The following is a 12,414-nucleotide window of genomic DNA, read 5'->3' as shown; positions in this document are numbered from 1 at the left end:
TGTCCTTTCTGTCACCTCTTCAAAAGAATTCCAATAAATGTGTGTCAGGCATGATGTCCCCTTCATGAAGCCATCCTGACTCTGCTTGATCATGTTCTGTATTTTAAAAAACTCTGCCAACACAGTTCATAATAGACTAATGTTTTCCCAATAACAGACATTAACCTAACTGGCCCATAGTGATCTGTTTTATTTTGTCTCCCTCACATTAAAGGTGTCACATTGGCAGCTTTACAATCTTCTGGGACATTTCCAGAATTGAGAAAATTGGAAAGATTACTACCAGTGCATCATCCATCTCTGTAGCTACTTCAATTAATATTCCAAGATACAACCCATACAGTGTTCTTTAGCTCCACTCATTACCTAGTACTTCTCTTAATAGCTATTATACTCATTTTCTCTCCTCCTTTTGTCCCTTGATTGTTTAGCAATTTTGGAATGCTGATAGTGTCTTCTATTGGGATGTCTGATTAAAAGTATTTGTTCAACACCTTGGCAAGCTCCCAGTCCCCCATTATTTTCCCAGCCACATTCTCTAAGAGGCCTTTGGCTTATCTATCCTGTATGTAACCTCTTCAAAAAAAAAAATTCTTCAGCTTTGGCATCTCTCCATTTTAATATATAAAAGAATCTTTTGCTGCCTCATTCCACTGTATTTACTTTAAACTTATCACAGTTGTTTCCAACACTAATTCTTCCTCTCAATTTGAATGCTATATTCTATCCTATTATGATCACTATTTCCTAGGTGATCTTTTAGTCTGACATCGTGTATTACACCTGGACTGTTACACACACAATCCAAAATAGCCTGACCCCTTGTTGAATCCAGAACATAATGTGCTAGGGATCTATCCCAAATAGACCCACATGGATTCCACATCTTCCCATCCAGAACCACTTACTGCCATTGTACTACTTCTAAACTAATCCAATGCTATTCCACCACCCTTTCCTTCCCATCTGCCTCTCCTTTCCAAGACGCACACATCTGATTATTTAGTCCTCATCTTTGATCTCCTTGGAACAATGTCACCACATGCCATTATGGCAAAATTAATAGCTTTTTCTTGAATACATATGGTATGTCCAGTTTACTCATTAATTTCCATAAACTACTTGAATTCAAGCAAATAGCTATTAATATTACGTTTCTGCCTTCTCTTTTCCTTCCTATATCCCAGCCTTATTTACTGTTACTCTGTTTGTATACCCTGGTCCCAATCTGGGTAATTATTCTTCAAATAGTTGTTCTATAACACTGTCTTATTGGTTTGCTTTGTAAGCCTACATTTTGCCTCTCCCAACCCCTCCCACCTTCCCTCTAATTCATTTAAAGCCGTCGCATGTCCCACTTCTCTTTTAAAGTTTCAGGTTGAGTTCAACTCCAAAACCCCAGGCTGTGTCATTACAAAAACAAAACTGGACTGTTTTGTGCCAGTGCTAATGATTTTGAGAATGAGCAACTCTTCCCCTCAACTTACCCAGAGATTTATTAAATAATGCTGGTTCTTACACCTGAAAATGTATTTTGAATTTTTAAAAGGACTACACCAGATTCCCAAACATTGTGATCACTGTGCCTTAAATCCTAGGAAAGTTTCCCAAAAGAAAGCATCAGAGCTAAGTCGAACAAAGTGAAAGTTCAGCATTATTTAAATTTATTAGGAGTTTAAAATAAATCAAGTGCCTACTAAACCTTTGACCAATTCCTTCAATATTTTAAAAATGTTGACAAGTTTCTCCTTGATTAAGAAAAATTCCAAATTTCAGCCTACAGATTTGCATTTTATTCTTTACATAGTTTTCAGAAATGTGATGCACAAGGATGCAAAAGGCAAAAAATGAGATCTGAATCATTTCTACTTACTTTTGAAAGGGGTTTTTTTTTAAAAAACTTAACAACAAACATGACTGTTTTATTTGCAGGTACGTACAGAAAAGGCTAGCAATGCATTGTAGGCCTCTCAACTTGGATGAGCTAACATTTAGAAGGAATTGTTTGTTAATAGTAAAAATCACATTTTTCTTGTTTTATAACTCTAAATAATTCCGTACATCTATTGTGGCAGCACAAAGTAAACAGTAGCTTTCTAAAATTGGAGAACCCTGGAGGACTGTTTGATATTGAGTGTACAAAAGCTTTATCTGTTAACTGCATAAAGAATTGCAGACAGGTGCATTGTTTACATTGTACATTTAAGTACCCACGTTTTTAAATTTGAAAATAATTAAAAGAATGATTTCCCTCATTCAAATTGTCTAAGATTAACTTCAAATTGCTCCTTCAACTCTTAAAACTGATTTTACTTGGCAATAATCCTTTCTGTAGTAATTAAGTTTATTCCTGTTGAGTCTTACTTGAACTCTCAATTATTGACATAAGCCTGTAAAAACCTCATTTTTGTCTTCAAATTCGGATTTCAGTCACATTACCTAAAAGGCACTAGTGGACCAAGATGTCCTTTCATACGACAATCAGCAGTGGTTACTGGGCCACCATTTAACTAGCCTTTTATTCCAGGTCAATACTGAAGTTAAATTTCACTATTCAATTCTGGATTGCTGGTCCAGTGGCATTAAAATCACTAGAAAACTGCTTCTCCATTGCCATGCACTCATGAGGACAATTCACAAGAATACCAATGCAAAGGAGAAAAACAGCATCTATGTTTAAGGGAAGAATGTGTATTAGTTAGTAAATCAACTCTGATTGATAAAGGTGTTGCACCTGTTGAATGTGAAATTGTGTTTTGGAAGAAATTTAAAGAAGCATAAGGCCACACTCCTACAGGAGCAGAAGTAGCCAATTCTGCTGGACCATTCAAATCCTCAACTCCGCTTTCTTGCCTTCTCCCCATGAACTCTCAATTTCCTCAAATTAAAAAGCCTCCCCTACTCGGCCTTTCCCACGGGGGAAGCAATCTTTCTACTGTTACTATGTCAGGTATCCCAAGTACATTATTTGTTTCAATAAGGTCTTCTCTCGTTCTTCTAGACTCCAATGGTGCCAAGATGAACTTAATAAATCCCTCAAATTAGTATCTTCTAACCCAGAATCAACTTAGTGAACCTTCTTTGGACTGCCACCAATGCTGGTATGTTTCCTTAGAAAAGGGGAAGCAATACCATTCACAGTACACCAGCTGTGGTCTGACTAATGCCTTGCATGCTTTAAGACTTCTCTACTCCTAGACTCCATTCCCTCAAAATAAAGGCAAATCTTCTATTTGGTTTCTCTATTACCCAATGCTAGCGTTTTTTTTTGAGATTCATGCACTAGGACCCCAATCCCTGTGCTACAATGTTCTTAGTCTTTCTCCATTTAAACGCTCAGCTCCTCTCCTCTTCCTGCCAACACTGCCAAACATTTTCCCACATTATAATCCCCTGCTAAATTTTTGCCCCTTCACATCATCCATCTATAGACTCCCGTGTCATCTTCATTAACTGCCTTCCAACCTGGTTGTCCATTATCTGTAAAGTTCACAATAATAAATTCACTTGTGTCATCCAAGAAATTAATATATATTGTAAATAGGTATGGCCCAGTACTGATCCCCACAGCACGCCACTAATTACAACTTGTAAAGATAAAATGCTACGTTCACCCTAACTGTGTGTTCTGTTACTACAGAGGGGTCTGGCTAACTAATGTATGAGCCACAACACAATGGTACCTTAGCTAGCCTTCATGTTGGACCCTGGCAAATGCCTTCTCACAAGCTACTTACAGTGTATCTGTTGGCCTCCCTCTATCTCCCCTGCTTGCTCTTTAAAAGGAAAGAACTTTTAACAACTTGGTTAGGTATTTTCCATTGTAAAGTCATGCTGCCTCAGCTTGATTAGGTGTTTCTAAGTGTTTTGTGACAGCCTTTATGACAGATTATTAATTTCTTTTTTCAATTATAGATGTTAAGCAAACTGGCTTACTAGTTGCCTGTTGTTTGTCTCCCTCCTTTTTGAGGAAGCATATGGTGAATGGTGAGAGATTGCAGAGCTGAGAGTGTGTCCTGCAGCACAATGGCATCCCTACCTTTGAGCCAATGACCTGCTCCAGAGGTGTGCCGTAACATCTCAATAGATCAAATGGAATTGTTCTTCTAATAATGCATGATTTACAAAGGCCAGTATGCAGAAACAGCAAGTAATTAGGAAATTTAATATGAATTTTATAGTTTATTGCAAGAAAATTTGGAAAGAAATGCAAGGAGTTTATGTTTCAGTTACAAAAGGCACATAGATGAGGCCATAGATGAGCACTAATTCAGTATTGGAATTAGTGATTAAGGAAGGTTGAAAAATGTATTAGAGGCTGCTCAGAGGCAGCTTACTAGACTAATAACAGGAACAGAGATAATGGGAACTGCAGATGCTGGAGAATTCCAAGACAATAAAATGTGAGGCTGGATGAACACAGCAGGCCAAGCAGCATCCCAGGAGCACAAAAGCTGACGTTTCGGGCCTAGACCCTTCATCAGAGAGGGTCTAGGCCCGAAACGTCCATTTTTGTGCTCCTGGGATGCTGCTTGGCCTGCTGTGTTCATCCAGCCTCACATTTTATTGTCTAATAACAGGAACATGCAGGTTGTCTAATCAGAAAAGGCTGATCGGCTAGCCTTGTGTCTGCTAGATTGAAATATATGAAGGATCCTGGGTAGTTTTGACTGGGTGCATGCGGAAGGGATATTTCCTTGTGAAAAAATGTTTAACTTAATACTGCTGTTTAAAAAACGGGTTATCCATTTAAGAAATGAAATCAATCTATGGAACACTTCCTCAAAACGCAGCAAAAACCTAAAGTAGATTCTTGATAAGCAAAGAGTGAAACATTATTGAACCAAGAATGAGAATTTAGAGTAATCAGATCCACACTGACCTATCAACTTCTATCAAATGAACTTCTTGATCATACATCTTACATCCAAGTCCAAATCATTAAAGTATACCATTTCAAGAATACCAGGCAAGAACCCTAGCACTGAATGCTGCAGATCGCCAGTCACAGAACTATTCCTCAATTGGCCATGAAGCAGAAAGCAGAAGGCAACTTTAGATCCAACAATGCCACTTTCTCTCGGATCTCACAGGTTCTTAACTTCTTGACCCATCTGCCATGGCGGCCTTTATCAAAAGTCTTGCTAAAGTTCATGTAGACCACAATTCACACATTACCCTAATCAACATTACTGGTTACCCCTTCAAAAGATTAGATTAAGTCACACTACCTTCCTTTAATAAATTTATTTCTTGTGACAGAACAAGTTTTTTTTTTAAAAACCAGCCAGCTTTCCCAAGTTAAGCAATAATTCTGCTATCCTATTGGTAAAAGCTGTTCTTAAGACAGGAAATAGTTTTCAAAGTTAGATTGAAGTTCCTATTGGGGCCAGTTATTAGCTTCGGAATAAATAACTGCTCACAAGCATAATACCTAACCTCTGCATGATGAGCATTTCTGAGTCTGGTAGGCAAAAAGCAACATTAAACATAAAATTAGGTCACGAAGAAAAACTTGCATTTACATCACACCTTGAATATAACTACACATTCCAAGGAGCTTCACACAAGGAATAACAAAACTTGACATTAAGCCAATAAGGTAGGTTTTAAGAAACATTGAGACAGGAGAGGTAGAGACACCAGGGCATTTAAAGGAGGAAACGCCACAAGTTTAGGCACAAATGATACAGAACAAATGGGACACCAGCTAGCACTGTTGTAGAATAATCAAAACTAGCCAGTTATAAATTCATAGATAATAGGAACTGCAGATGCTGGAGAATCCAAGATAATAAAACGTGAGGCTGGATGAACACAGCAGGCCAAGCAGCATCTCAGGAGCACAAAAGCTGACGTTTCGGGCCTAGACCCTTCATCAGAGAGGGGGATGGGGTGAGGGTTCTGGAATAAATAGGGAGAGAGGGGGAGGCGGACCGAAGATGGAGAGAAAAGAAGATAGGTGGAGAGAGCATAGGTGGGGATGTAGCGAGGGGATAGGTCAGTCCCGGGAAGACGGACAGGTCAAGGAGGTGGGATGAGGTTAGTAGGTAGATGGGGGTGCCGCTTGGGGTGGGAGGAAGGGATGGGTGAGAGGAAGAACAGGTTAGGGAGGCAGAGACAGGTTGGACTGGTTTTGGGATGCAGTGGGTAGAGGGGAAGAGCTGGGCTGGTTGTGTGGTGCAGTGGGGGGAGGGGGCGAACTGGGCTGGTTTTGGGATGCGGTGGGGGAAGGGGAGATTTTGAAGCTGGTGAAGTCCACATTGATACCATTGGGCTTCAGGGTTCCCAAGCGGAATATGAGTTGCTGTTTCTGCAACCTTCGGGTGGCATCATTGTGGCAGTGCAGGAGGCCCATGATGGACATGTCATCTAAAGAATGGGAGGGGGAGTGGAAATGGTTTGCGACTGGGAGGTGCAGTTGTTTGTTGCGAACTGAGCGGAGGTGTTCTGCAAAGCGGTCCCCAAGCCTCCGCTTGGTTTCCCCAATGTAGAGGAAGCCACACCGGGTACAGTGGATGCAGTATACCACATTGGCAGATGTGCAGAACACCTCTGCTCGGTTCGCAACAAACAACTGCACCTCCCAGTCGCAAACCATTTCCACTCCCCCGCCCATTCTTTAGATGACATGTCCATCATGGGCCTCCTGCACTGCCACAATGATGCCACCCGAAGGTCGCAGAAACAGCAACTCATATTCCGCTTGGGAACCCTGAAGCCCAATGGTATCAATGTGGACTTCACCAGCTTCAAAATCTCCCCTTCCCCCACCGCATCCCAAAACCAGCCCAGTTCGCCCCCTCCCCCCACTGCACCACACAACCAGCCCAGCTCTTCCCCTCTACCCACTGCATCCCAAAACCAGTCCAACCTGTCTCTGCCTCCCTAACCTGTTCTTCCTCTCACCCATCCCTTCCTCCCACCCCAAGCGGCACCCCCATCTACCTACTAACCTCATCCCACCTCCTTGACCTGTCCGTCTTCCCTGGACTGACCTATCCCCTCGGTACATCCCCACCTATGCTCTCTCCACCTATCTTCTTTTCTCTCCATCTTCAGTCCGCCTCCCCCTCTCTCCCTATTTATTCCAGAGCCCTCACCCCATCCCCCTCTCTGATGAAGGGTCTAGGCCCGAAACGTCAGCTTTTGTGCTCCTGAGATGTTGCTTGGCCTGCTGTGTTCATCCAGCCTCACATTTTATTATCTATAAATTCATAGATGAGCATTTTGGTAAAGAGACTAAAGCAAGGACAGAGGCAAGTGACACCACTAAGTTCAACTGATGGGTAGTGTGGAGTTAGATCATCTTAAATTGATCAGTGTGGAGATGTTGCAATTGGCACATTGGAGAGATTTAAACTGGGTTGGAGGAATAAACAGAGATTGATCTTCATTGCTGCCTAATTGCTAGTGATGCAATTTGGCATAGCCACAGCATTTAACATGCTTAACAGCTACACGTGCAAGGACATAATGGAATGATGTTTTGGAAAAAGAAAACTACATTTACAGCATGGGAGAGAAGGGTACTTTTCCTACAGCAAATGTCTCTCTTGAAGTCACAATAACAGATATAGTTCAAGATCTTGCCCAAACTACCACTGGAAACAGAACCTTTAGTAGCGAACTTTAGGCCATTGACGAAAAGATGTCAAAGAAAAGCTCAACACTCTCATCAGGATATCCATATCAGGATTGCAGGATACCAACAAGAAATTGGAACCTTGAATGATTTCTTATTCCATGATGTTCCATGACCAAATACACACCTCACATGAATGCATTACCTATCCTACTTAACGCTGTAAAACCAATTGAAAATTAGGGCAAAAAAAGAGATGTTATAAAGAAGACGAACTGAAACAACCACTAAACAAAAACCAATTAAGTTGTCCAAGGACTGCTGCTCAATGCAAGAACTGTTCTAATTTTAAAAGTTCATGTTCAATGAGGTCTGACAAAGCAGTGACGACTGAAACTCAGACTATTTCTCGATACAAAGCTCAAGTAATAGCAGCTGGCACAAAGTTGTGGGTGAATAAAAAACCCTACCCACACTTTCAATGGTGAAAGATCAATGAAGGAAGAGAATTAAAATAAATATTAAAGCCTTTGATAAGGTTCCACATGGTAGAACAATTAGTAAAGTTAGATCACGTGAAACTTATGGTGAGCTTGCCAACTGGACACGAAGTTGGCTTTACAGTAGGAGACAGAGGGGTGGCAGAGGGTTGTTTTTCAGACTGGAGGCCCATGACCAGTGCTGTTCCACAGCAGTACTGGGTCCACCTTTATTTATCATTGATATCAATGATTTGGATGACAATAATAGGAGACAGGGTTAGAAAGTTTGGGGATGACACCAAAACTTGTGGTATAGTGGACAGTGAAGATCTTGATCAGTAGGCTGACGAGTGGCAGATGGAGTTTAACTTTGATAAATGCAAGATATTGCATTTTAGTAAAATAAGGCCAGGATGTACACAATTAATTGTAGGGCCCTGGACAGCATCGTAGAACAAACAGATATAGGGTTCAGATACATAATTCTTTGAAATTTGCATCACAAGGTGGCATTTAGTATGCTTGCCTTCACTGCTCAGACCTTCGAGTATTGGAGTTGAGACAGTATGTTGAGGTTGTACAGGATGTTGGAGAGGCCTTTTCTGGAGTACTGTGCCCAGTTTTGGTTACCCTGTTACAGGAAAAGATCTTATGAAGCTAGAAGTGGTTCAGAAAAGATTTACTAGGATGTTGCTAGAAATCAAGGATCTCAATTATAAAAGAAATAGGCTGGGACTTTTTTCACTGGAGCACAGATGGTTGAGAGGTGACTTTAGAGGTTTTAAAAAAAATTGAGGAACATAGATAAGGTAAACATAGGTCTTTCCCCTAGGGTGTAGGAGTTCAAAACGATGGAACATTTTTTTTAAAACTCTTTCTCCTCACCTTAAAAAAGGACAGGGTGGGGCAACATTTTATTTTTTTTTTAAATCACAGTGGGAAATACGAACTAATAGCCAGAGGTAATGGTTGATGCAGATACAGTTACAATGCTCAAGACGTTTGGATCAGGCATGAACCAAAAAGGTTTAGAAGGATATGGGTCAAACACAGGCAGGTGGGACTAGTTTAGTTTGAGAATGCAGTCAGTGCGGACTAGCTGGACCAAAGGGTCAGTTTCCATGTTGTATGGCTATGACTCGAGAAAAACTCAAGTCACAAATCAGTAAACTAAAACACATATCACGGTACATAGATTGTTACATACAACAGCAAATCTCAAATCAGAATTTAAGATTCAGGTTTATATCGCAGCTACTTATTAATAGGTCTACAGATTATAAAAGCTGTCAACAAAAATTGATCTGTAAACTGATGAATGCCTGCTAGAATATTTCTAACCCCAGTGGTCGATCACATTTGCTGACACAGCAAGAAGAGACAGCCCCAAATCAGTTCCCCAACCAAATACAAAAAAAGATCAAAAATATTGTTGAAATGTTCAATACAAAAATAAATTAACTTTTTAAAGATGTGCAGGTACATTGTTAGTCTGTAATAAAATGAAAGGAAAATCGCTTGCAGGCTTTCTCTCACGAAGTCTGTACGTTCAACTTCACCTTTAAAAATAAAAGGCTGTGGTAATAAATCTGAGCAATATTTAGGCTGAAACCGGACGCAAGCCATTCTATGAGTTAAAGACATGGCTCGACGAAAACTGTTTGGAAATGGACTGACTTAATTCCGGGACTGTTGGGCGTCTGGGCAGGTTCAGCAGTCATTGCAATGATAGACGTTTTCTTTATGAATTACTCATGAAATTATGCTCTATAGAAAATGTTCATTTAAAAAGACCAAAACAAATTAATCACTTGAAGATCATGAACTATTAAGAATTAAACCTGTTACTCCTACAACACGATTTATACACTTCGACCAAGCCACGTTTGCTCTCCGTGTCAATGCAATTTACGTACATCAATACGACTGCAATACGTCCGCCACCCCCCAAAAAAAGTCCGAAGCCAAGAAAATGAAAAAACCATTTTCTTCCCAGTTTACTTGCTAATATAACAAGCACATTTTTCTTTAAAAGAAAATTAACATTGGAACTGCCGAAATAGGGATTCATTATGTTTAGCGGAGTCTGTGTATTCGTTTAAATTAAATGCTCGTTACTGGTGTCGAGACATCGTTCTATAATACTGTCCAGTAACTACATATCAGATTAAAAACCTGTACGCAGACATTCCTGTAGCTCAATATTTAAAAGTCAAAAAGTTGGACTTAAAAAATCCTGAAAAAGGCGATTTAAAAACCTAATGTCTGCATAATAGATATGCAGGGAGTAGCTTGTTTGCAAATACGATGTGTCTCTAGAGTGAATTGGTTACTGCAGAACTTAATCAACCTTGTCTAATCGCTTCCCGACACACATCACGTACTCTGTGTCTCCATTCGCTTAGGCTATGAGAAAATCTGCTACATCCACGTAAAACTATTCCAACAACGAAGTTTATTATTTTGATTACAAGTCGAAAATATCTCAATGTCAAACGAACATCACCCAACTTCTCGCGAACTATATATCTTTGCTGGCAGACATTCGAGGTCATGATTTATTTTACACGGCATGTAATATTAGAAAATAAAGGTTAAATCGGCAGTTAGTGAAATAAATTGTTAACTGCAATGGGTGAGAGCGACAAAAATCTGCTCTATTCAAAGGAAAATCGAGCTGGTCAAGTTACGTTGTTTGTGGATTGGCAGCATTCACTTCAGAAAAACAGATGTATTAATAAGAAGTGCGGTCAGCACAATCGTCACTTTCTTATTTGCACTTCATTGGCTCAAAAAGGTGAAAGAAAAAGCTCAAGGTAGTAGGAAGAATCACTTGGGCTTTTACAGACGTGCGGAAGGGGTGGGGGAAGACATAATCTTGATTGAAAAATAATGAATTGGACTCATTAAACGGCTGGGCTGTGCGTTTTTTTAAAGTCCATATTCCGGGTGTTACTATTGCTATCTGATCTGTCAGTCACTACAGCTGCTCGCATTCATGAAAAGTTGAAACAACACTTAGAGAAAATTAAATCTTTTCCCACCCCCACCTTTGAAAACTGAAAGGCTTCTAGCGCTCGGAAGGCTGTCTCTGTCAACTTAACGTGAAAAACGGTGATTTTGCCGGGGTTCGCTTTCCCACACGACAGACCGTAATGCTGATCCTCGGTGAGCGCTGTCGCCGCCATCTTGGATTGGCCCCTCCGACATCAGTTTGATGCCCCTCTCATCGCTCGCGTCACCCCCTCCCGTACCTCCCCGGCCTCTGAAGCGACGAACCAGCAGAGCGACCGAGGAGATAAGCACAGGGCAGACGCCTGCCACCCAACTTCTTTGGACGGCCACATCCCGCCCAGCTCGCCACCGTCCGCAATCTGTGATTGGCCCGTCCCGTTCCAGAAGCAAACCCCACCTTCCAAGCGATTCGAGCGATGACTGGACAGATTAACTGTCCATCGTCTTGATGTGAGCCAATGGGACAATCGCAGATTTTTCAATTGGTGGAATCCAGTGGTGCGCTGGGAGCGGGTGTGAGCGTATAAACGTCACGCCGTCGACACACGTCAAGTCGTCCCCACCCCATCCATTCAGGCGACGTTGATTGGTCAGTTAACGTCATAGGCCGTACTGCGTAACCCCAGCAACCAACGGGTATCAATCAGTTGTGTAAGAGGATGAAAATGACGGGAAACGTCACAATGAGATCTGAGCTGTCAGCTGGGCGATTAGGTACAGTTGTAGAAACGATAGAGCTGTACACATCGCCTAGCTGCTCAAATACTGCCAACAATTCACAGCTTTTCATATCACTGTTTATCTAAAGTCTTAAACAAAAACAGAAATTGCTGGATAAACTCAACAGGTCTGGCAGCCGTACTGTGGAGTGAGAAAATAGCGTTAACGTTTAACATTCGGAACAAAAGATCAATCAATGCAGGTCACTTGACTTGAAACGTTAACTCTGTATTCTCTCCAGGGATCTGCTACCAGACCTGCTGAGTTTCTCAATCAATTTCTATTGGTTTGTTTCAAATCTTCAGCATTGTCAGCTCTTTGTTGCATTTTACCTGAAACCTTCAGTTTGTCTCCCCGCAGACGCTGTATTCTTTGCTCAATATTTCCTGCATTTTGTATTGCCTGATAGCACTTTAGACAAGAGGCTCCTGTGTTTCACCTTCAGTAAAACGTACACTCCACAAATCATTTTCATTTGTCAGGATTACTACTAAAGTGGCGTGACTGCTGGGTGGGAGTACAGTGGTATCAAGGGGAAAGAGTTAAACAATAGGGACGGAAAATAAATGACTATTGTTTGCCCTGTGATCAGCTGGAGGGAATTGACACAAA

General features: G+C 41.0%; 1 protein-coding gene across 2 annotated transcripts in view; it reads right to left on the bottom strand.

Moving 5' to 3' along the window:
* The window catches only part of ell2 (elongation factor for RNA polymerase II 2), a 118,509-nt gene extending 107,067 nt beyond the window's left edge, over positions 1-11,442 (bottom strand). For both annotated transcript variants that reach the window (XM_048527467.1, XM_059644739.1), the window contains exon 1: positions 11,118-11,442. In XM_048527467.1, coding sequence (XP_048383424.1) covers positions 11,118-11,255 — 138 coding nt within the window. In that variant the 5' untranslated portion in view covers positions 11,256-11,442. The remainder of the gene's footprint in view (positions 1-11,117) is intronic.
* Positions 11,443-12,414: the final 972 nt, after the last annotated feature.

This window comes from Stegostoma tigrinum, chromosome 3 (assembly GCF_030684315.1).
Source record: "Stegostoma tigrinum isolate sSteTig4 chromosome 3, sSteTig4.hap1, whole genome shotgun sequence".
NCBI lineage: Eukaryota > Metazoa > Chordata > Chondrichthyes > Orectolobiformes > Stegostomatidae > Stegostoma > Stegostoma tigrinum.
This window is presented reverse-complemented; position numbering and strand designations above follow the sequence as displayed.